This window comes from Microcebus murinus, chromosome 18, assembly GCF_040939455.1.
Source record: "Microcebus murinus isolate Inina chromosome 18, M.murinus_Inina_mat1.0, whole genome shotgun sequence".
NCBI classification, from domain to species: Eukaryota; Metazoa; Chordata; class Mammalia; order Primates; family Cheirogaleidae; genus Microcebus; species Microcebus murinus.
The window spans coordinates 23,493,460-23,519,495 of NC_134121.1; the positions used below are offsets into that span (position 1 = coordinate 23,493,460).

A 26,036-nucleotide genomic window follows, 5' to 3' on the forward strand; every position below is an offset into this window, starting at 1 on the left:
ATTTTTGGCTATAACGAAATAACTGTTTCTACCAGGCATTCATTCTTATAAAGTGCTGGATAAAGAATTTAATTTTGTAGGTAGATTCTTCTTTTGCAGTGAAGAAAATTGCAAAAATTAAAATTTCCAAAGAATTTAAGATTTACTATAAATTGTGTCATATATTGAAAATTAAAACTTGAGATAAAAATATAGGTAACTGTGGTTAGTAAAATTTTCCCCAAATGTCATGATTTTTAATGAGAAATAAAAAAATATTTTTAGTTACTGTTAAGGATAAGCTCTTAACATGTTTTTTCCCCCTTCAGCTTCCAATAAAAACAGGACAGCAGAACACACACACCAAAGTCAGTACTGAACACAACAAGGAATGTCTAATCAATATTTCCAAATACAAGTTTTCTTTGGTTATAAGTGGCCTCACTACTATCCTAAAGAATGTTAACAATATGGTGAGTATTTGGGTTACTGATTTGGGGAGAATTTGCTCTGTTTTGTTTTTGATTTAAAAATTTGGAGCAGCATATTTTGAAGTATAGGAAGTAATTTTCTGTAGAGTTTGGGGATAACCATTTGTCTTATTTTATAGGTAAGCACAGGTAACCTTTTAACTTTCATTTTAGTTTTTGATTCTTTCCCTTAGAAACTTCCCCTATTTGTGACCCTATCTCCTTTTCTAGTATTTTTCTGAAATTATGGTTTCATACAGTTTTTGTGTCATATGCGAGCTGATCATGGTAAATATGCTTTTCTTCAGCTTCTTATTTGTTCCCAGCCCTAAATAGATGGTAATTAGAATATGATCTCATAGTCCTAAAATGTGAGGTTTATTTTTGTGAAGATGTTAATTTTTTTCTTCCCCCTGTAACCTGTGACAGATTCTGTAGTAGAGAGCCTGTTGAAACAGTTTTCCTCAAATATCAATTTTATCAAGTAATTCTAATTTTCAAAGCTCATAGTTTTTTCTTTCTTACCATTTTATAAAGTCTGTTGACATTGCATAGACTTCAGGGTACTCCAACTGTTCTCCCTCCGTGACTTTGAACATGTCTCTTGTCTCTCTCAGGTGACCCCTTTCTCTCTATCAATTCCTGTCTTCTCCTTCATACTCAGTTTAAAGTAACTGATCTTGATTTTTCTTGATTATCTCCACATTCTCTGCTTGTCCTTAGCATTTATAATCTCAATTTGTATTGAGTTATGAAATGACTTGTGATTGATTATGAAGATCCGTCCCCCCCTTTATTTTGGAGCTGGTCCTTAGGTTTATTAGGTAATGCTCTGGTATGACACTGAAAAGACATGCAGTCAGTCACCTTTTTGCCTTATTTCCATATTTTAGAAACTTTTTTCTTTTATATTTTGTTGATATAATAATTATACCTATTTATGGGGTACCTAATGTTTTGAGACATAAAATGTATAGTGATCAGATCAGGGTAATTAGCATATCCATTTCAAACATCTATTTCTTTGCATTGGGAATGTTCAATATCCTCCTTTTAGCTATTTGAATATTAACTATAGTTACTCCACAGTGGTATAGAATGCTAAGACTTATTTCTCCTATCTAGGTATAATTTTGTATCCTTTAGGAAATCTCTCCTTATTGCCCACTTCCCCCACCCATCCTAGCCTCTCTCGATTCTACTTTTTCTATGAGATAAACTTTTTTTTAGCCTCCACATATGAATGAGAACATGCAGTGTTTAACTTTCTGTTCATGTCATATTTGGTATGTTTCCTTTTAAGAAAGTTGCTAGGATAATACCCCAAATTTATAAAACTAACAAACTGGAGGTGTGGGCAATCATTTGTCTTTTGAAGAGATTTTTTTTTCTTGATGGAAAAAAATTAAGATTTTCACCCCAAAAGCAGAACCTTTTATAAATATGTAAAGTCATTTACAGAAATACATTTAAATATTTTGTTTAGCTCTTCTGTTGCAGTGTATAGGGCACAGGGATAGGATTTTGCACATATAAATATGTGTCCATGTTCCCCGTTAGATTAAAATATTTTAATATTTTGGGTTCTCTTTTCAAGCAACAGTATTGTGATATGTTTACTGAATAAATTAAATTGTGGAAACTATAGTCTCTTGTTAGTAAATATATAGTGCATAATTCATTTTGAAGATAGTGGATGCTTAAAAATTTACTGTAGTTGGTGCTATAGCATTTTATTATAAGAATTAAGACTGATTATTTTGTGGTATAAAAGTGTGGTTAAATGGTCACTTCAAGATTCTGGTACAGATCTATATCTATGTCTAAATTCTACATATTTTTAAAACTTAAAGCAGTATCTCTTACTGTTACAAGGTTAATGGCAGACTCTAATACATACCAGTGGTTCTGTTTGCTTGAGAATTTATTTTGTATGAAGATTAGGATCAAATCAGAAATAATAGATTTAAATATAGTATAACCTGAGAGATAAAGTGTTAGAATATTGATTTTTCTTGATCCTCAGTCCCTCACTTTTCAGATGTGTGTTGATTGGTAATGGAGAGTGATAACCAACTTTTATGTTCTGAATATCTTTTCTGTTAGAGAATATTTGGAGAAGCTGCTGAAAAAAATTTATATCTCTCTCAGTTGATTATATTGGATACACTGGAAAAATGTCTTGCTGGGGTAAGTAAATCTACTCTTAACTAGGCAGGTTTTACGAATTCAGTCTTGAGAATGATGTGATGTACCCAAGTATAGGTGTGGACAAAGAATAGTCTAAGACATAGGAATATACATTTTGTTAATACAGCTGACCTGGTGGCAAAATTTCCTACCAGAATTATTCTCTCATCTTTTGTAAATTAAGTAGATACTAAGTTAACTTATAAAATGTTAAGTTTTAGCCATGTATCTGTCTCTCAGGATATTTAGAAAAGATTTCATGAAGAAAGCACTATTTGATGTAACTAATCTCTCTAAGCTGTAAAAGACCAAGATTCAGAAGACCACGAGTAATCTTGTATGCCTTCTTATATGAATATAATTTTAATATTCTACTTTTCAAATCTATATAAAAGAAAACTTAAACCTATCCTATTAAGGATAGATATTACCTATCCTGTTTTGTGTAAATATCAACATAGACAATAGATATGTGCAGGAGTAATTGAGTGCCAAAAATTTTTTTCTCAGGTTTCCTTTAAGTTATTATCTCAGTGTATTTCAACCATGACTTAATTTGAACTTTTTAGAGACTGTTTTTGTTGTGTAAAGCAAGGTGTTTCTATACTTCAGGACCCTTAATTCTTCCTGGAATGTGGTAGGAATTTATATAAATATATAAATTAAATACCTCCATTTTAAAGATCTGCCTATTCCATTGTGTATTGGGGTCTTATTTCTTATATTCTCTCTTTGGCACAGAATTCTGAATTTTGTTTTTATTCGGAATCACTTCTCTCTTCTGCATATGCTGCAGTTCATGGAAGGGTCTTTAATATTCGAGGACTGATTGTGTACTTGAGAGAAGGAATGGTCAGAAATGTAAAATTATATAAAATGTATATATAATTATATATAAAATTCCATTCCCTTTTTGTAAGGGATGAGGTAGGGAATTGGAAAAAATAATTATATTGACAAAAACTATGTATCCCTAGGGAAGCCTATAGGCCATGAAATCTAAGCATAATATTTTGAGCTCCCTTATTGACCCTTGACCATATTCCAAAACTGTGTGACAGTGTTTGTAAGTTTTCTACTTAAACTGAGGGTGAGCTAGTTGTTTTATTTTTTATTTTTTATTTTTTTTGAGACAGAGTCTCGCTTTGTTGCACAGGCTAGAGTGAGTGCCGTGGCGTCAGCCTAGCTCACAGCAACCTCAAACTCCTGGGCTCAAGCAATCCTTCTGCCTCAGCCTCCCGAGTAGCTGGGACTACAGGCATGTGCCACCACGCCCGGCTAATTTATATATATATATATTAGTTGGCCAATTAATTTCTTTCTATTTATAGTAGAGACGGGGTCTTGCTCTTGCTCAGGCTGGTTTCGAACTCCTGACCTCGAGCAATCCGCCCGCCTCGGCCTCCCAAAGTGCTAGGATTACAGGCTTGAGCCACCGCGCCCGGCCGAGCTAGTTGTTTTAGCTTGGTATTTTCTCTTAATTGTGATATGCTGTTCATTTATAAAATGGAGAGTGAAAGAACAAAAGTGCTGTTACATAGGATGATGTAATTGGGAAGGTGGACAACTTTTAAACTTCTAAATCAATTCTTTGTAGTGGTCTTATAACTTTGATAGTAAATTACTGGTATATCAGCCACACCCAAGATTGAATGGGGGCAGGTTGCCTCTTCTAGTTCCATAGCTTTTCCCCATTAACATTTGTAATTGAAAGGTAATGATAAATGTATTTTGGAAAAAGATCACTGGTATTATTGGCCCCTGTTTGATTTAATATTCTTTGGAAATAGACTACTTGAAATGCTAATAAGTGGGCCTGGTATAACTTATATAATGCATAAAATATTGTAATACCTCGCCCTGCTCTACTATTGAAAATGTATAAGTTTTTTCCATTAAATTTACAATTTAAAAATAATGCTATTTATGTTATTAAACAATTGTATTTTCTGAGATTACTTTCAGTGATTTTACAGATGTCTCTTGATTATTCTCAGTTGTAGATCAAAATAAGTTGAGGCAGTTTAAGAAGAACTGAGCCTACAAGTACATATTTATCATATAAGTAGTTGGAATAGCTAAGTGAAAAAGAATTAATACTTACCACTATCATCTTATGAGTAAAATTTTGTAGAATTTGAGGAATCTTAAGTATTTTTTGTTCCTGTGCATATGACTATTATCCAAAAGATTTAACACTTTTCTGATTTTTATTTATTAATTAGAGTTAGTTTCAACATGTGTATTGTTTGATTGTCCTGTAAACAAGAAATAGGCATTTTAACTTGAATTTTGCAGGTTTTTCTGAAATGTATTTATTTACTGTGCATGTATTTCAGTGTATTTGCATCCAAAAGCTCTTGGATCACAATTAAGAATCAGGTGTAAGTTGGGTATGGTGGTTTATGGACTTTGGGAGACTGAGGTGGGAGGATCGCTTGAGGCCTGGAATTCTAGACCAACCTGCCCAATATGCGAGACCTCATCTCTACAAAAAATAAAAAAAATTAGCTTGGCACAGTGACACGTGTCTATATTCCCAGCTACTACACAGGCTGAAGCAGGAGGATCACTTGAGCCCAGGAGTTTGAGGTTGCATTGAGCTGTGGATTAGGCCACTGCACTCCAGCCTGGGTGAAAGAGCAAGACTTGTTGCTAAAAAACAAAACAGTACAAAAAAGAATCCAGTATAGCACCCAATTGTATAATTTTTTTCTTTTCACCCTACTCAGCATTATCAAAATTGTTATTCAGAATGTTTGAATACCAAAGCCATTAGGTAAGACAGTAATGTAGAATAGCATATATCTGTAGAATAGCTTATCCATTAGTTGTCTGTAAATTGTAGAATAGATAATTATGAAGTAGAGATTTCAATGTGAACACCATAGTTATCAGACTTGGTATCATTAACAGGGTACCACGAGGCATTATGTGCTCACGATGTGATATAACATGAACTTACTGAATTAGCAAACACATTTAACCTGAATCTATCTAATCAGACTATTAGATTTAAATTCTAGTTTACAGAAAATGTAGTAACTAGAAGAACAAGCCAAGCTATATCCCTAGGAAATAATTAAATCAAGAATATAGAACCTTCTATAAGGCAACTGACCCAGTTTCTTAGAGCCAGTGTCATGGAAAATAAAAATGATGTATATAGTGTATGTGGGGGAGATTGCTCTCATTTTATAGTCTGTGAACCTTTTTTTGATCCTTATTGAATAAAAAAAGCTAAGAAAGACATTTTGGGGGCAGTGATGAAATTCAGATACAGAATGAGTATTAGATGATACAAGGAATTATTTTTCCTTATATGTTAATTGTATCGAAGTTATATTGGAGTCCTTATTTTTAAGAGATGCTAAGGTATATAGGGGTGAAATATTATGTTTATAACTTATTTGAAATAATTCTACCGAAACAAAATTACTTCTAGTCAGTCTGCACAAAGACAGATGTGATCGCTCATCTGGGAATTTATTTGGATGTTAGGAAATGACACAATGCACTCGGCAATCAATATGAGTAAAGTTTATTTAGAACTTACAGCAAAGAGGGGATTCCTAGGAATAGAAGGACTCATTAATTGACCAAGAGAGCAAGCAAGAGTTGGGGAACTAGTGAGGATAGATGGAGAATTGGACTTTAATTGTGATTATGGGTGAGAGATGGAATCATTCTTTTTTTTTTTTTTTTTAAAGAAACAGAGTTTTGCTCCGTCACCCAGACTGGAGTGTGCTTGCCGGATCATAGTTCATTGTAGCCTTCTGAGTAGCTGGGACTACAAGTGCATGCCATGAAACCTGGCTAATTTAAAAAAAATTTTTTTCCTATATATATTAGTTGGCCAATTAATTTCTTTTTATTTATAATAGAGACGGGGGTCTCGCTCTTGCTCAGGCTGGTTTCGAACTTCTGAGCTCGAGCAATCCGCCCGCCTTGGCCTCCCAGAGTGCTAGGATTACAGGCGTGAGCCACTGTGCCCGGCCCTAAATTTTTTGTTTTAAAGATGGAGTCTTGCTTATATATTCCTCAGGCTGGTCTTCTGGCTTCAAGGTATCCTTCCGCCTCACTCTCTCACTTCCTGCCTCCAGTGTCCTGTTTCAGCCTCAGTAGCTAGAATTACAAGCCACTGTGGCCGGCCATCCTCTTTATTAGGCTATCTAAAAAAGATGTGGCAAATATGATGAAATGTTAACAATTGTTGATTCTAGGTGATGAGCATATGAGTGTTCATTATTTTGTTTCAGCTCTTCTGTATGTTTGAAAATTTTCATAGTAGAAAATGTTTAGAGGTGAAGTTAAGAAAGTTTTAGAATTATGTGATTATTTCTGTTTTAGCAACCAAAGGACACAATGAGATTAGATGAAACAATGCTGGTCAAACAGTTGCTGCCAGAAATCTGCCATTTTCTTCACACCTGTCGTGAAGGAAACCAACATGCAGCTGAACTTCGGAATTCTGCTTCTGGGGTTTTATTTTCCCTAAGTTGCAACAACTTTAATGCAGTCTTTAGTCGAATTTCTACCAGGTTAGTGTGTAAATCCACATGGGACTATTAATATGAATTCTAGAAGTCTTTTTTTTTTTTTTTTGTCTACATAAAAATAAGTTAACAGAAAGGAGTTTTTCCTGGGCTTTTGCAGAAATTTTATGTATTAATTACTTTGAAATTTTAATTATGTAATGTAATATTGATGTGTGCAGCTAAATGTGTATATTGTAAAAAACTTGAAAGTCTAAATTTTAGGAAAAAATATCTCCCATGACCAGGATTTCTAAGAAACACTAAGTATGACTTTTTGGTTTGGCTTTTTAAACATGTTATTCCTTTAAATGAAATAAGCCAATCAGATGGAATAATTGATAAGAATAGTCAGAATTCTAATGATCTCACAGCTTTATTCCTTATCACAAGATCATAATTTACCAAAAACCTAAGCAATATGGAAGCATAAGAAAGTGAATAGTTAGAGTATACTTTTCCAGAAAGTGGACTGTGTTTTAAGTACATGTAAAATATTCCTATTTATTGAGTATTTACAGCATATGCTATGCTGTCTTATCTTCACAGCAACCCTGAAAGGTAGGTGATACTTCCTGCATTTTACAAGTAAGCAAACTAATACCCCAAAAGTTAAGATGATGTGCTAAATAATGGAGGTCCCAAAATAACAAAGTTTGGCTTCAGAATTTATATTAGTTTCATCATACCAGGTTGCTTCTCTATACTTGTATTTTAACTATATTTTGATGAAATCCGTTTGATAAAATATATTTTATTTTAAAGATGTATCATAAATATGATTTAAGCTTTTATTGATGATTCAGAATCATTGTGAGCATTAGTTGTGATATGCTACAGATGGAGAAATTGGTATAAATGGTGTTCTATGGGATAGAATTATAAGTAACAGTACCAAGTAACTATGGAACTTGCTTTCATGCAGATGATTTGCCTTTCTCATGCAAGTCAGATGTGTTCTTAACTTAATTATGACCAAGTAGGAAATATAACATAAATCACTTAGTGATTTGGTGAATCAAAGACTGATACAGAATAGAGAAAAACAGCCCTCTTTGCTTAATGATACTTGCATCTTTGGCATGTCAGTGTTGTGTGAACAGTGGACTTCCAGTTATTCAGATTCACTCATTATTCTGTTGTTTTCCAGCAGATGTGAATGAGAACATACATCATAATTTGAGAATTTGTGTTATGGTGTTTTATGGAATTGACTGACTTCAAAGTCCTGTAATCTTTTTAAACAGAAATAACATTTCTATAATTATAATGCTAGGCAAAAATATTTTTCAACTTCAACAGAATTTCTGGCCGGGCGTGGTGGCTCACACCTGTAATCCTAGCACTCTGGGAGGCTGAGGTGGGTGGATTGCTCAAGATCAGGAGTTCGAAACCAGCCTGAGCAAGAGCGAGACCCCATCTCTACTATAAATAGAAAAAAATTAATTGGCCAACTAAAAATATATATATAAAAAAATTAGCTGGGCATGGTGGCGCATGCCTGTAGTCCCAGCCACTCAGGAGGCTGAGGCAGGAGGATCGCTTGAGCCCAGGAGCTTGAGGTTTCTGTGAGCTAGGCTGACGCCACAGCACTCTAGCCTGGGCAACAGAGTGAGACTGTCAAAAAACAAACAAACAAACAAACAAACAAACCAGAATTCCTGGCTCAAGGAAAAAGTTTTACTTAATGATATATGACTGTTATACCATTGTAATATTTATATGATAGAACAATGTTTTCATGGAATCTTTTGAGTAAATAATATTTCATATTCTGAATAATAATATGCTGGTTGAATCAGCAAAGTAACAAACACTTAGGGAATAGGAGGCTGGAAAATTATAAAAAACAAAAACTCTTTTCATTTAGGTGACTGCTAGACCAGCCTTACTATTTGAAATCTTATGTTGAAGGTAGAGTGTGATTAAAAAGAAAATCAAAAGTTTAGTCTATCCATATGTAAGTTGCTTTATAAAATACAGCAAATGTACCACCTTTGAAAACTCTAGAAATTTTCCAGTTACCAAAGGTTTTATGGGATTTTGCAGCATTGGCACACGTAAAAATAGACAACTTTTATTATTTCCTGAATCTAGTTCATTGTCTGTTGCCAAAATAGAAGTTAAGTGTCTAAAATTTCATTAGTTTTCAGGGGACAGACTGCTTAGAAATGGGATCTGTGAAATAACATGTTTCAGACAACTGCATTTGCCTTTTCATATAGCTTGTGCCAGAAATAGGAGCTGATCTTGTTAGAGGATCACTCATCGAAAAGACCTTTATGATGGTTTAGTTTAGGTGGGGATATCTTATATTGCTGTTATATTATAATGGCTATAATTATATTATAATGGTTAATTATAATATTATAATTATATTATTATATAACAGCAATATAAGATATCTGGTGGCTTAAAAATATGCTCAAATAGTAGTTCTTTCTAAAGATTGATTTTATATTTCATATATAATGGATGAATCAATATCATGAAAATGTATTGTTTAATTATTCTCCCTGTCAGTAAGTTTTTCTCTATTAAGATTAAGGTTTGCTTTTTGTATTTCTGACCTTTATTTTTCTTTATGGGAAGATGGGCAATAGGTCTTAAAATAGCTAGAGTATACCATGTTCTGTGGCTCATAATAATCTTTTCTGTAGAAAATTAGCTGATTTCTCCACAGAATTTTTATATAACTGCACTAGATCTAGTTGTTTTGTATTAGTAGGGTACTTCTTTTTTTATTTTATTTTTTTAAGTTAAGCTGCAGAGGTATGTAGGGTACTTCTGAATATAGAATTTGATATACCACCAGAGGCAGAAAACTAAATGACTTTAAAAAGTCAGTGTGTTCTTTACAATTTACATTTTTTTTTTTTATTTTTTTATTTTTTCCATGCAAGGCTCTACCTGACTTTACAATTTACTATTTGGTTCTATACAAATCTATTTTTTATGGTGTCTTACTCTTTTTAATAAGTTTTCAGTTTCTTCTTGTATACCTCTAATCATTTAAACATACTTATTTTATATTCTCTTTAATATTTTTAAATTATATGTTTGTATGTGCTGACTTTCATTCACAGGAATTGTTTTCTCACTTTTGTAATCTTTGATTGCAAACTTATCTTTAGTGTGGGCTATGTTTTCTTTGGGAATCTCTTGTGGTCTTGAGCTGTGGTAGTGTTCTAGTGATGGTTTTGCATTTATGTTTGTCAGGGGCCCAGCTCTAGACCTATTTTTTTGTTAATTTCTCAGTCCCGGACTGTATAGGTAGTTTAAATTTGAACCCTAAAGCCTTATAATGTAACAGTTCTGGTGACTTCACCCCCCACCCCCGCCCTTACTCAAAGTTTAGGCAGAACAGATAAACTTCTTTGTGCTGGTAGATTTTCTTTTTCTTTTTTGTTTAAGGAGTGTATAGTTCTCTCTAGTTCATGTTTTATGCAGAGCCCCTGTTCTGATCTCTGCATTATTAGGGTACAAGGCTTTATATCCAGTTTCCATGGGAATGTTAAGCCCCAAGCTAGTAGGTTCGGTTAAGGAGATCAAAAACCTCCCTCATCCTTCCTTTGTTGCAGGGTCAGATCATGCACTTAACTCTCTGGTTTTTAGTTTCCACTTCATTTCTGAACCTTAATTGGGTGGGGAGAGTTTTACTTAATTTTTATACATTTAAATATCTTTCTGTTCAGTATACATCTTTCTAGATGTTTTAGTGTTAGATTTTCCACACTTCTTTTGTTTTGCTCAGACTACCCCATAGTGGTACTGGAAGACAACATTTTTCTTCCATTTTTCACAAACATCTGTAAGAGTCAGCTTTTCAAAAGTTGGTGTTGCTGATCTATATTATGTTGTGTTTTCAAAGAAGTCGTACTCCATATTTCTACACTTTTTGCAGCAGCTGTGGAATTTTTAGCATGTAAATCAGTATCAAGGACCACCTCATTTCCTGCTTGAACTGACAAGGTTTTTTCACATTGCTGATATGAAGAGGTTTAGTGTAAGCGCTTAGAATAATTTTTTTTTTTTTTGAGACAGAGTCTCGCTTTGTTGCCCAGGCTAGAATGAGTGCCGTGGCATCAGCCTAGCTCACAGCAACCTCAAACTCCTAGGCTCAAGCAATCCTCCTGCCTCAGCCTCCCAAGTAGCTGGGACTATAGGCATGTGCCATCATGCCCAGCTAATTTTTTCTATATATATTAGTTGGCCAATTAATTTCTTTCTATTTATAGTAGAGACGGGGTCTCACTCTTGCTCAGGCTGGTTTCGAACTCCTGACCTCGAGTAATCCGTCTACCTCGGCCTCCCAGAGTGCTAGGATTACAGGCGTGAGCCACCGCGCCCGGCCAGAATAATTTTAATGTTATCTAAAGGCTCACATAGGCTAAAGTGAGTGAAAGGAGAATTTAGGAAGGAAGAAATAGAATTGATTTCATTTTTAGCAACTGAAGATTTAGTGTGATGAATAATAAGTCAATTTTAAACTGCACTAAAATGCTTAAAATTCAAGTTTATACTTATTAATAAGACCATATAATATTTGTGCTTTTTCATCATATCTCTGTTGCTCCCTTTATAAAAATTAGTAAATCCATTCTGCTTACCTTTTTTATGTATATTAACTAATGAATATGTCTTATTAGGTAGCACAGTTTAATAGATTGGTGACATCAACTTTTGAAAATCTGACTCTTGTTTTTAGCGAGAAATGGAAGAAAATTTAATACCTTTTATTTAGACATAACTGAATTTATTAGTTTTAAAATATCTACATTTTTGTTAAAGTGTTAAATTTTTCTTTTTTTTTTTCTTTTATTTTAGAGATAGGGTCTCATTCTGTCACCCAGGGTAGAGTGCAGTGGTCTTATCATAGCTCATTGTAACCATGAACTCCTGGGCTCAAGCCATCCACCTTCTGCAGCTTCCTGAGTAACTAGGACTACAGGTGTGCACCACCAACACCCAGTTAATTTTTTATTTTTTGTAGAGACAGGGTCTCGCTATGTTTCCCAGGCTGATCTCGAATTCTTGGCCTAAAGCAGTCCTCCCACCTTAGCGTCCCAAAGTGCTGGAATGACAGGCATGAGCAACTATCCCTTGCCCTTAAGTGTCAGATTTCTCTACATTTGTAGAGAATTTGATAAATTCATATTCAATGTAAGGGAAGTTTAGAGTTTTAAAAGATTTCTGTCTTTATAAGCTTATGTACTATGAAGGAGAGACATTACTCAAATCATATAAACACACATACAGACTGAAAAGTGCAATGAAAAAAGGCTTAGTCGTTTTTTTTTAAAACAAAGTAAATGTACCCTGTGAATGCAGATAAAGTATCATTTATGTTTCTGAAGTCTAGTTGACAAGAACAGAGGTTAATATAATTTTTACATTTGAAATTTGAATTTTAAAAAACTTTTCATTGTGGAAATATTTTAAAAATAAACATATAAGAGAGAATAGTATTTCAAATCCCCCTGTATCTCTTACTCTGCTTCAGCTGTTATCAGCATGCTGTGATTCTTGATTTATCTCTTTTTTCCTTTTTTTAGTACTTGAAGGCAAACCCCAGACATCATATCATTTCCCCTGTAAATATTTCAGTATGTATCTCTAATAAATAGATTAAAAAAATTAAACTACAATCTTATTGTAATAGCTAGCAAAAATCATAGTTTCTTAATATCATCTATTACCAAATTTGTGTTTAATTTTTTCTCATTATCTCAGAAATGGCTTTTTCATTTGGTTTGTTTAAATCAGAATACAAACAAGATTCATACCTTGCAATTCATTGATATTTCTCTTGAGTCTCTCTTAATTTATATCATATCTTTATTTCTGTACCCCTCTTCCCATTTTTTTCATGCTATTTGTTGGACTGGGTTATTTGCCTAGTAAAATATTCCACATTCTCTCTTTGGCTGGATTCGACTGGATTCAGGTTCATTTGGCTTGGGGGGGGACAAGAATACTTTACAGATGGTTCTGTGTAATTCATGTTGTCATATTATCCCACTTTTAGTGTTATGATCAATTGTTGGATTTAGATGTTATCAGCATTATCCCTTCATTTTAAAGTATATCATAAAATTTTTATCTAATGATTTTAGGTAGCCACTGATCATCATTGCTTGGATTTGTCATTTCATTGGGCACTGCAAAATGATAAATTTTCTATTCTGTCATGTTTTATTTTTAAGTTGTGAGTCTTGTAAAAGATTTTTGCTTGATGATTTATTCAGTTATCTTACAATACAGTCAGTCCATGGTGGGAATGCAGGATAGAGACTTGACTATTGTTATTCATTTTCAGAACGAATTGTTACCCTAACAACTGTGGAAGGTTACTCAAGAGGTTTTTTTTTTCAGTATTAACTACAGACTCATGGATTTTTATTTGTTGTATATGTTTCAATTGTTGTACACATAATTTTTTTCGCTGCTCAAATTATGCCATTTTTGAAAGTAGGGAGCCCCTTTAAGTGTGTGTACCTATGTGATTTTTTTTTTTTGAGACAGAGTCTTGCTTTGTTGCCTAGGCTAGAGTGAGTGCCATGGCGTCAGCCTAGCTCACAGCAACCTCAAACTCCTGGGCTCAAGCGATCCTTCTGTCTCAGCCTCCCAAGTAGCTGGGACTACAGGCATGAGCCACCATGCCCGGCTAATTTTTTCTATATATATTAGTTGGCCAATTAGTTTCTTTCTATTTATAGTAGAGACGGGGTCTCACTCTTGCTCAGGCTGGTTTCGAACTCCTGACCTCGAGCAATCCACCCGCCTCGGCCTCCCAGAGAGCTAGGATTACAGGCGTGAGCCACCGTGCCCGGCCACCTATGTGATTTTTTACTTGACTCCAGTAGTTGTTTGATAGTTTCCTTGTTTTCAAGCTCAAGGTGACCTGGGCTTCTCTTGTCTATATCTCCTGCTCCAATCCTGGAATTAACTAATTTTCCCAAAGAACCCTGGCTAAAAGTAGCAAAAATTATTTAAACACTCAATTTTAAAGATAAGGATACTAAGTTTATTGGATTATTGTGATTTTTTAAAATCATATTCCTTAAATTAGTTATGTTTCTGTAGATTTTTATAAGAAATACTTATTCCCTTATTTTTATATGTGTCTTTACTCTTATAAACTCATTATTGGAGGAAGAATCTGTTGAATTCAGAATTTGGAATATCCTAAAATTTAATTTGATAAATTATTTTTGTTTTTTACTTTTCAGGTTACAGGAATTGACTGTTTGTTCAGAAGACAATGTTGATGTTCATGATATAGAATTGTTACAATATATTAATGTGGATTGTGCAAAATTAAAACGACTCCTGAAGGGTAAGTTTAAATGTGTAATAATATATCTAAACTTAATCACTGGGTCAAAAACCAGTATTATGAATGTACTAATTATATTAAATGTGTTGAACTAGAACATCAAAATGATTTTATAATGCAGATGTTTTTATGAAATGGCCAATAATACATATAGTTTAATCATTTTTGAACCTTTGAAAATAATACAGTAGAGAAAATGAGTATCTTGAATCCTGACAATGGAAAGTTTTGTTCAACTACAATTTTCGCGTTTAATAAAGAGAATGTAAGGTGTCACTCTTTAATTTTTCTGGGATTTCATCTTTTTAAGGATGGCTATAAGTTATGGAAGTTACCTGTTTAGTTGTTGTAGTGCTTAAAGAAGACAATCTTTAGCAGGATGCCAAAGTTTCATTGCAGAATGGAACCGGGAGATTGTGATCTATGGTGAGAGGAGGAATTGAGCCAGGGATCTCATTTCTGACATTTCTATTTTCAGCTCTCTTACTAATTTACTGACTGGCTTTATAGCATTACAGAGTCCCTTAACCTTTCAGTGCCTAGTGTTGCTTCCCTGTAGAACATGTTAATAGTAGTTCCACATGGGAATATAACAACAACTAAAATGTAATTTTAAAGCTTTGGGGAGTGCTTTATGTGATTATGTGGATTAAAATAAACTATGAGAAGGCATTGAGAGAAATTTCATTGTAGCATAGAAAAGTGTTAATGCAAGTCAAATATCAGTGATTCATAAACTGAGTACGAATACCTAAATTTCATTGCATAAAAATTGTTGTTTTAAGTGTTATTAGATAACTAATTTAAATGTGAAACCTTATGGTATACAGTTCATACTTTTTTGTATCTTGATTGAGGAATTGTCAGACAGTAATGTTTTTAATGTCTGACCTAAAAGAAAGAGATTGAGTTATGTTAGCTTTGAAAAGTTGAACAATTCTGCAATGTAATTTTCAAAAACCCTGTTTAATTTTCTTAACACTTGCTTTAAAAACTCAGTAACTATTTCACCCGAGTTATAAAACAGCTATATCTATATAGAGATGAATAATATAAAACTGTGTTCCATCTGTATTACTCTGTTCAGAATTTACGATTTTAGGTCATTACTATTGCAAAAACCAAGCAACAAGGTAATCAATTTTCAATAACTTTAATAAAGGAAAAAAACGGATCACTTTTGTTATTATTATGCTGAGATGTGAACACATGAATAGCAATTATTTTAGATGATAATAAACCACCATTCATTTCATAGTTGAAATTTGCAAGATTTTAGTATCTATCATTAAACATTGAGCAGTTAAGGAACTGAATGATAAAATCTAGAGATCTCCTCTATCAGTAAAGTTTAAAAAGTGTAAGTGGAGTTTTATGATTTTTAATAACTATTCAGTAACATTTTGGAAACAAATCTAGTCTAAATTGCCTGTTGAATCTATAATAATTAATTGAGATGGGTTTCCATGACCAAATAAGAGAAACTAATTAAATATGTGGAAATGGCTTTATGTTATGTTAAATCTTTTATATTGAGGTAACTTTTCCCTACTGAATTCAGCCCCCTCATGAACATAAATTTAGAGTATACACTGATAAATATGTAAGGTATAAAGCTAATATTAAGTAGACCAGCAAAAGATGGCTTTAGGTGACAATGGTAAAAGGAATGGAAACTTTGTATAAGAGTAGTAAAAGTAGTGATGTGCTTTAAATTCAATTCAACAAGCATTTGTTGAGAAACTATATGCAAGAAACTGTACAAAGGGCTAGAATTACAAAAATTAACAAAATATTGAATCTGTCCTAAGGCATTCATGGCATGGCTTATGAGACAAATGTAGCATCAGATTATTTGCAAAACAATATGACAAACTCAAATAGGATGAGTATAAGATGAGAGAAGTATGTACTTATGTGTGGGGGGACATGAGCAAACTATGAAGGCACAAGAGTAGGTCAGATCATATTAATAAAAATATGGTAACATTTGTTGAATTTTCAGCTTGTGCCAGACATAGTGCTATGAGGTTTACATGCCTTTTCTCATCAATCTTTGTGATAACACTCTGAAGCAGTATTAGTATTATCATCCCATATATTGATGAGGAAACTGAGGCTTAAGTAACATTTCTATGATCACAGAGCTAGGAATTGTCAAGGTAAAGATTTACTTGATATCTGCCATCTCTAGAAGCAAAGTATTTAACTGTAGTTCTGTTGTGCTTATGAGTTATGAGGCTTTATTTTAGTGGCCATAGAAAGTAATGGAAAGGCTTTAAGGTGATAAATACCTTGATCAGTATTTATTTTAGGTACACTACTTTGCTTGAAATTTGCAGGATGGCTTGATAGAAGGTTACACGAACTTCTGGAACTTGATGGTGTAGTAATGTTAGTGAGGAATAACTAGTAGTGGAGATTCATATGGAGCGGAATAGGATAAAGACCAGTATGATAGATATTTAAGAAGAATGCATAGCATTTGGTAATCAGTGCAGATATATGAGGTTAGAGAAGTATCACCAAATATTACAGAACAAGCTGGGTAAAGCAGAAAAGGGAAGGAAGGATTTATGGCAGTGAATGGGGTGGTCAAGAAAATGATAAATTCAGTTTTAGATCTACTGAGAGTTTGAATTATCCATGGGGTTCCCAACCAGAAACTTGTAGAACTGAAGTAATGAAAGATACATACATTGGAATTGAGAATAGATTACTGTATATAACACATTAAAAAAGTTATAAAGGTAAAGTTGATGAACACAGGAAGGCAAAAAGACTAAGAGCACTGTGAAATGTAATACCATTACTTAAAAATTAAAGGACAGGCCGGGCGCTGTGGCTCACGCCTGTAATCCTAGCTCTTGGGAGGCCGAGGTGGGCGGATTGCTCAAGGTCAGGAGTTCAAAACCAGCCTGAGCAAGAGCGAGACCCCGTCTCTACTATAAATAGAAAGAAATTAATTGGCCAACTGATATATATATATAAAATTAGCCGGGCATGGTGGCGCATGCCTGTAGTCCCAGCTACTCGGGAGGCTGAGGCAGGAGGATCGCTTGAGCCCAGGAGTTTGAGGTTGCTGTGAGCTAGGCTGACGCCACGGCACTCACTCTAGCCTGGACAACAAAGTGAGACTCTGTCTCAAAAAAAAAAAAAAATTAAAGGACAGTGAGAACAAAGAAAATCCAAGGGATACTTTAAAAAACTAATTTGGTGGGGAGAAGGGAAAAAATAAAGAAAAAAAAAGAAATAAAATATATGTAAAAAAAACTAATTTGGAGAGTAAATTACTCATTTACAAGTCTAGAAAAAAATTCACAGTTAAAGGATTCTTTAAATAATGACTTTTATTATTCAAGGATTTATCTCTATCTTAGGAGGATATTTATATAAATGTGATAAAAATCTGTATCCTTTTGTTAAAAGCCTATAAGGAAGAGTTCTTTGCCAAGGGACTGTCAGTAAAACAGTTTATACGGGGGTCATCTTTTCCAAATATAAATCTCTTTCTAGATGTGGACAATACATTTAGAAGAAGAAATTAAAATACCTATGTATATGTATATAGAAATTATTTAATATTACTTGCATTAAAAATGCAGTCTACTATTTTGAATAATCAAGTTAGCAAAATGAAGAAAATGAACCTGCTTAACGGTGGCAAGGATATTCACATGCTGCTTGGTGGGAACAACATTTGGCCTAACCCTTCTGAGAAGCAGCTTGATAATCTTTATTGAGGGCTTTAAAAGATATTCATCTTTTTGACCAGACATTTTCACTTCTAGATATTTGCTTACTTTAAAGAAATAATCAGTAATGTGGAAAAAAATTTGGGTATAAAAGTATTTACTAAAGTTACTTATAATAGTGAAATATTGGAAATTATTTAAATGTTACAACTGGAAAACATCTAAATAACCAGTGACTTCATACAGAGACTTAACTATTCAGAGGCATCAAAGCATACTGAAAAGACTATGGCTTTGTAGCCCAATTCAAGCATGTATTAGATCTATAACTTTAGACATACAGATGAGCAAATTGAAAGTATTAAGATTTTGAAATAATTAGATATACTGAAAATACTTGGTATATGGTAATCGTTCAAGTAATAGGTACTATTATTTTGTATGTAGAGCCATCAAGAAATATGTATGAAGAATTTTTAAAGATGTAGAAAAAAATGAGGATCCTATATGTAGTGAAAAGAACAGGTTTGGAATAACATATATTACCTCAGTTATGTTAAATCTCTTTTTCTTATATATGCATAGGAAAAGGGAAGGAAGAAAATTGACCAAATGTTGATTGTGATTGTCTCTGAATGGTAAAATCATGGGTGATGTTTTAAATTTCCCTTAGACTATTGTATGTTTTTTGAATTTTCTACAATGACTATGTGTTTTATACTTTTTTGGAAAAGTAAGTTATCATTAAAAACAAAGGACCAGGCTTGGTGGATTCTGTCTATAATACCAGCACTTTGGGAGGCTGAGACAGGAGGATCACTTGAAGCTAGGAGTTTGAGATTCACCCTGGGCAACATAGTGAGACCTTGTCTCTACAAAAAATTTTAAAAAATATTAGCCAGTTGGGGTGATGTGAGCCTGTGGTCCCAGCTGCTCAGGAGGCTGAGGAAGGAGGATCGCTTGAGCCTCAGGAGGCTGCAGTGAGCTATGACCATGCCACCACACTCCAGCCTGGGCAACAGAGCCCTGTCTCAAAGAAGAAAAAAAAAGGAAACAACTTACAAACTTGGAAGTTCAGGGCATATTTGTATTTTATTGAGTTTTGTCTCTAGCAGACATAACTACTAAGTTTTGTGTTTATATTAATTTTGTCTTTACTTTTCTTTGCTTACAAATAATATTGGCATGAAAGTAATATGTAAAAGGAAAGTTATTTTGCTAGTAGCTCTGAGCTATATTTGTGTTAACTAATTAGAGTTAATTAAATTTTGTTTTTACAGAAACAGCATTTAAATTTAAAGCCCTAAAGAAGGTTGCACAGTTAGCAGTTATAAATAGCCTAGAAAAGGTAAGTTACAACCTGTTTGGTACTAAAATTTTGTTTTTGGTTGTATTAGTATTCTGAGTCAAAAAATCATGACGAGTGGCAGTTTCACGTTAAGTTTTAGGAAGAATGTATTGTAATATAATTATGAGGGAAATTAGAAATTTGTGACATTTTATTTATGGTATTAAAAGGCCACTGCTTTCATATAAAGACATGTGTTTTGTTATTTGTAGGCATTTTGGAACTGGGTAGAAAATTATCCAGATGAATTTACAAAGCTATACCAGATTCCACAGACCGATATGGCTGGTAAGGATGAGATTATCAATTTTGTCTTTTAAGCTCTTACTTATGAGGTAAAAACCTATCACTTTGTAAGTTATTTTTGTTATAAAGGTACATGTGCACCTTCTATTGTCAACTGATGTCAAATAGGAGATACTATTTTTTTCTCATATTTCTCAATTACCCCTTAACCCTCTTCCTTTTCTTTGAGCAAATAGAAAAAAGTTTAATAGAAGCGCTGTCTTTAGAGCTGTAACTGGATATTTGATTTTATTGTAGAGAAGCATGTTTTTGTTCTTTAAGGCTTTATTTTACATTTGGGGAAATGTGTATAAAGTAGTAATATTCTTAGCTATGATGTAAGAATTCTCAGGACACAACTGCATGGTAGGGAACACAGACCCCTGGAGAACTTTGGTAATTCTCTTTGGGAAGCTGTCCAGTCTTTGTTGCTTGGGTACATCATACTTTGTATAATGCCATGCACATTGAGACTAAAGACTGGATCAGCCATTCTAAAGTGTGTACTTTTTCAGAGTGGATCAAGATAGCTCTTCTAACATGTAAACAACATAGCATTCCTTGTCTATTTACCTGAATGGATTTGTGTAGTTGTTTAGGTGAACTTCTAAATTTATCTTTTAAAAATGTGGCCCTTTTTTGTTTTTGGATAGTGCCAGCTTTTAATTTAATCCTATGGATTTTTTTCTCATCTAATAATGTCATTTAATATATGTTTTATGTAGAGTGTGCAGAAAAGCTATTTGACTTGGTGGATGGTTTTGCTGAAAGTACCAAACGTAAAGCAGCAGTTTGGCCACTACAAATCATTCTCCTTATCTTGTGTCCAGAAATAATCCAGGACATATCCAAGGATGTGGTTGATGAAAACAACATGAATAAGGTGAGAAGGGCAAAATTATTTCCATTTTGTTGAGTGAAACAGTTTATTTTATTCAAAGTGTGTATTAGTTTAGGTTCATCATTCTTTAAGCAAACTATTTCAAGGGATCATTTAAATTATAATCATTTTAGGACTCTGTTTGCTGGCCTTAGCAGAGACATAGTCATACGTAATTTTATTTGGAGGAAAGATAAATAATACCACATAATGATCAAAGATTTAAAATGATCCCTTAATTTCATTCTTTTATCAGAGAAGACTAATTGATCCCTCTTAATGTTAAACACAGTTTCTCTAAAATTCACTGCAAGAGTTCTTATAGATTTCATCACTTTTATAGTGTGTTATTTGTGTGTACTTAGGTGTATGTCCACTTGGTGCTGCTGAAATTATCTAGTAACTCATTTTAGGTGTATTAGAATAATTTTCAAAGGATTTTACTAGGAAGGTAGGCTGTCAGATGTGCCATCTGTAGTTAAATTGGCATTGTGAAAACTGGTAATTCTAAGAGGCTCTTATAATCTTTTAAAACTAAGAGCTGAGTATTAATCTTACTATTTTGTTTAAATTTCAGGATGCACTTTGTTTTAGAAATACATTTTTTCTTTTTTTTTTTGCTGTTTTGGAAGAAATACTCTTGGTTGACTAAATGTGAAATGGGCTTCTGTGTGATTTGCCTGTAGATGGAGATGCTCAGAATCAACTGAATGATTCAATACTTTGTAGAAATACTGGAAAGGGAATTTATGCATTAAAGGGTAAATAAATGAACTAGGTGATCTTTGAGAATCTGGGATTCTATGATAGTCCACTTAGGTTTATATCCTAACTTTTCTGTTATGAGGAACAAATTTTCATGTTAGATTGTTTTGGAGCCCTTTAAAATAGTACTTATTTTTTGTTTGTTTATTGGGAAAATAGAAATAGGTAAAAAGCCACCACAACTATGTCTTTTTAAATGTTTAAAGGTCATTTGTATATCTTCAGTGAATTGCTAATTTTTCCATTGAATTATTTGCCTTTTACTGATTTGTAGGGGATATGTGTGTGCATTTTTACTTGATTTCTCTTTTTAAACTTTAGTTATGAGATCTTTTTGCTATATAGATGTTTAAAATTTGGGTGTAATCAACTCAGTCTTGTTCTTTTTTGTCTCCTAGCTTTTTTGGCAAGACCTCTCCTTCCCCAAGATTTTATTCATTTATTTGATTGATGTACCATAAAATTCACCCTTTTCAAGTGTACATTTCAGCGGTTTTTAGTATATTCACAAAGTTGTGCAATTGTAACCATTATCTAATTCTAGAACATTTTCATTTTCCCAGAAAGAAACCCCATATCCATTAGTAGTCACTCCCTGTTTCCCTCACCCCGTATCCCTTGGCAACCACTAACTACACTTTATCTCTGTGGATTTGCTTATTCTAGACTGGATATTTCATATAAGTGGAATCATACAATATATGACTTTCTTGTCTGGCATGCCCCAAGATTTTTGAAGTACGCTTTTCTGTTTTTTTCTGGTGTATTTCTGGGTTAAAAATTTAGATCTTTAAATCTTCCTGGATTTATAAAAATGTGTGCATTTTTTATGTATTCTCTTTTCTAGTCACATTCCCTCTGAACTAACCAGTGTTAATGGCTGGTGTGTATCCTTCTATTCATATCTACTTGCTCATACAAATATTCAAATGAAAATACACATTGGTACGTAAGGTGGTGGTTATATTTTAAACTGAAATCATTTTATGCATATTACTCTGCATCTTGCTTTATTTGCCTAAGAATATATTCTGATTGTTCCTCAAAATAGTTAATAGAGATCTAACATGTTCCTTTTAGTTTTGGGTAATATTCTATATTACACTCATGAACTTTGTTAACTGAACCCTTTCACTGTGACTGGGTTTATTCAGATGTTTTCATTTTTTTGACATCATAGTTAGTCCTTAAGTAAATATCTTTGTTCATATATTCTTATCTGATGCTCCTGATTTTATAAACTGGGAATCCCAACTGGGATTTCTGTGTCAAGGGCATTTGTATTTAGAATTTTTAATAGTTATTACTAGATTTACATTTCTTTTGGATATAGTATTATTTTTTAGCAGAAATATTCGAAATGTACAAAGAATGTATCAATCTCATACTCCTATTAATATTTTGATATATTGCTCTTCTTTTTTTCTTTTTACATATAGTTTTAAAAATTGAACAAGTAATATTTGCATAAATTTTCAGTTAATTAGAAATCTCCTTTGGTTTCACTAATTTTCTTCTTTTTCACCAGGGACAGTCACTGTCAGGGGTTAGATGTGTATTCTTCCAGTCTAGCTTTTATATTTTTATCGGTGGAGGGGCTGAATAGATAGACAGTTATAGATGTTTAGTTCAGTGTTTCTCAGAGTGTGATATTTAGATCAGCAGCATGAGCATTACCTGGAAATTTGTTAGCATGAGCATTACCTGGAAATTTGTTAGAGAGGCAAATCCTTAGGTCCCTAATCTAGGTCTGCTAAATCAGAAGCCCTGGAGGCAGGGACCCACAGCTAACAACCTATTTTCAGCAAGTCCTCCAGATCATTGCGAAGCATACTAAAGTTTGAGAACCATTGTTCATCTAGGTCATTGTCTTTAAGTGCTATATGATGTTTCCCATATTCAATATATCATATATATTTTTAAGAAATGGGGTCTCACTATGTTGCCCAGGATGGTCTTGACTTCCTGGGCTCAGGTGATCCTCTGGAGTAACTGGGACTACAGGCACAGGCACAGGCCACCACTCCTGGCTTGAATATACCATGTTTTTTTTTTTTTTTTTTTTTTGTTTTTTTTTTTGAGACAGAGTCTCACTTTGTTGCCCAGGCTAGAGTGAGTGCCGTGGCGTCAGCCTAGCTCACAGCAACCTCAAACTCCCGGGCTCGAGTGATCCTTCTGCCTCAGCCTCCCGGGTAGCTGGGACTACAGGCATGCGCCACCATGCCCGGCTAATTTTTTTTTTATATATATATCAGTTGGCCAATTAATTTCTTTCTATTTATAGTAGAGACGGGGTCTCACTCTTGCTCAGGCTGGTTTTGAACTCCTGACCTTGAGCAATCCACTCGCCTCGGCCTCCCAAGAGCTAGGATTACAGGCGTGAGCCACAGCGCCCGGCCAATATACCATGTTTTAAAAGCCCTTATTGTCAAGCATTTAAGTGACTTTCTTAAAAATTAACAGTAATGCAAAGGAAACAATCAACAGAGTGAAATGACAGCCTCCAGAAGGGAAGAAAATATTTGCAAACTATTCATCCAACAGGGGATTAATATTTAGAACATACAAGGAATTCAAGCATCTCAATAGCAAAAGATAATCTAATTAAAAATGGGCAAATGATCTGAACAGATTATTTCTCAAAACAAATGGCCAAGAAATATATGAAAAAGTAGTGAACATCAATTTTCAGGGACATGCAAGTCAAAACCACATTGAGTTATCATCTTATCCCAGTTAGGAGTCTATCATCAAAAAGACAAATGCTGGCGAGGATCCAGAGAAAAGGGAACTCTTATACACTGTTGATGGGAATGTAAACTAGTACAGGGGGAGAACAGTATGGAGGTTCCTCGTAAAACTGCAAAAAGAACTACCATATCACCCAGCAATCCCACTATTGGGCATTTATTCCAAAGGAATGGAAATCAGTATATTGACGAGAAATCCACACCCCATGTTTATTGCAGCACTACTCACAATAGCCAAGAGAGAGAGTCAAACTAAGTATCCAATAACAGATGAATGGATAAAGAAAATATACATATATACAATGAAATCTTTTCAGGCTTAAAAAAGAATGAAGTCCTGTCATTTGTGGCAATATGTATGCAACTGGAGGACATCAGGTTAAGTGAAATAAGCCAGGCACAGAAAATTAAACAGTATGTATTCTCATTCATACATGGAAACTAAAAAAAAGTTGATCTCAGGAGTAAAAAGTAAAACAGAGGATACTAGAGATTGGGAAAGGGGAGATAGGGAGAGATTTGTTAAAGGATACAAAATTATAGCTAGATAGTAGGAATAAGTTCTAGTGTTTTATATCACTGTAGAATGACCATCGTTAACAATAATATATAATTTCTGGCTGGGCACAGTGGCTCACGCCTGTAATCCTAGCTCTCTAGGAGGCTGAGGCGGGAGGATGGCTCAAGGTCAGGAGTTTAAAACCAGCCTGAGCAAGAGCGGGACCTCGTCTCTACTAAAAATAGAAAGAAATTAATTGGCCAACTAAAAAAATTTTATATATATAAAATTAGCTGGGCATGGTGGCACATGCCTGTAGTCCCAGCTACTCGGGAGGCTGAGGCAGGAGGATTGCTTGAGCCCAGGAGTCTGAGGTTGCTGTGAGCTATGCTGATGCCACGGCATTCTAGCCTGGGCAACAGAGTGAGACTCTGTCTCAAAAATAATTAAAAACAACAACAGCAGCAATATATAATTTCAAATAGGAGGTTATTGAACTATTCCCAACATAAATGATAAATGTTTGAGATGGTGGATATGCTAATTTTCCTGATCTAATTACTATACATTATATGTATCAAAACATCACCATGTACCCCATAAATATGTGCAATTATGTTAATTAAAAAATAAAAATACATTAAAAATTAAAAAAAATGAAAAACCAAAAAACCCTGAAAAGTTCAACTATCAGTCTGAACTCTGATAGTTTTAAAACTGAGTTATATCCAATCAGATAATTTCTGTTTTTATTTACTTTAAATTTAGAGCTAAACTATATTTAGAAATTTATACTTTGAATATTCATTCTTACATATATAAAGTAAATTTGGTTGGCTATTGGCAAATGGATAGGGTAGCTAGTTTTTTCTTCTAGTACTTTAGCTTTCTAGTTCTTAGAAAATGTGTTTAACATAATCTGCATTATCACTGTTAAAAGTAACTAGTTACTCTATGTATGCTAAATTAATAATATGAGTTTGGGAGCTGTCAGTCTTTTCTATGGCTTGGAATAATTTAAATAATAAAAATTATCTGATTAGATAGAAATCACTTATGAAATCATCAGGATTTGAAGCTCTTAAGTTTTCCTCTGACTTTTGCTTATTATCATTAATGGTAATGTAGTAAGTTGACATAATAGAAATTTTCACTGTACATTAGGAAGGGCATGTAGTGGCAAAGTAAGACTCTTGCTTACTCCCAACCTTCAGTGTGTCCTTTTCCTCCTGAGTCAAGTACTACTACTGGTACAAGTACTGGTTTCTTATGGATGTTTCTAGAACTAGCCTCTGTATCTA

The 26,036-nt window shown here is 33.7% G+C and overlaps 1 protein-coding gene across 9 annotated transcripts in view; it reads left to right on the top strand.

Annotated features, from left to right (window-relative positions):
- NF1 (neurofibromin 1) overlaps positions 1-26,036 on the top strand; it is a 308,719-nt gene that overhangs the window by 110,069 nt on the left and 172,614 nt on the right. For all 9 annotated transcript variants that reach the window (XM_075994332.1, XM_075994329.1, XM_020280940.2 and 6 more), the window contains 7 exons: positions 309-452; positions 2,556-2,639; positions 6,990-7,180; positions 14,407-14,513; positions 19,489-19,556; positions 19,769-19,844; positions 20,567-20,724. In XM_075994332.1, coding sequence (XP_075850447.1) covers positions 450-452; positions 2,556-2,639; positions 6,990-7,180; positions 14,407-14,513; positions 19,489-19,556; positions 19,769-19,844; positions 20,567-20,724 — 687 coding nt within the window. In that variant the 5' untranslated portion in view covers positions 309-449. The remainder of the gene's footprint in view (positions 1-308; positions 453-2,555; positions 2,640-6,989; positions 7,181-14,406; positions 14,514-19,488; positions 19,557-19,768; positions 19,845-20,566; positions 20,725-26,036) is intronic.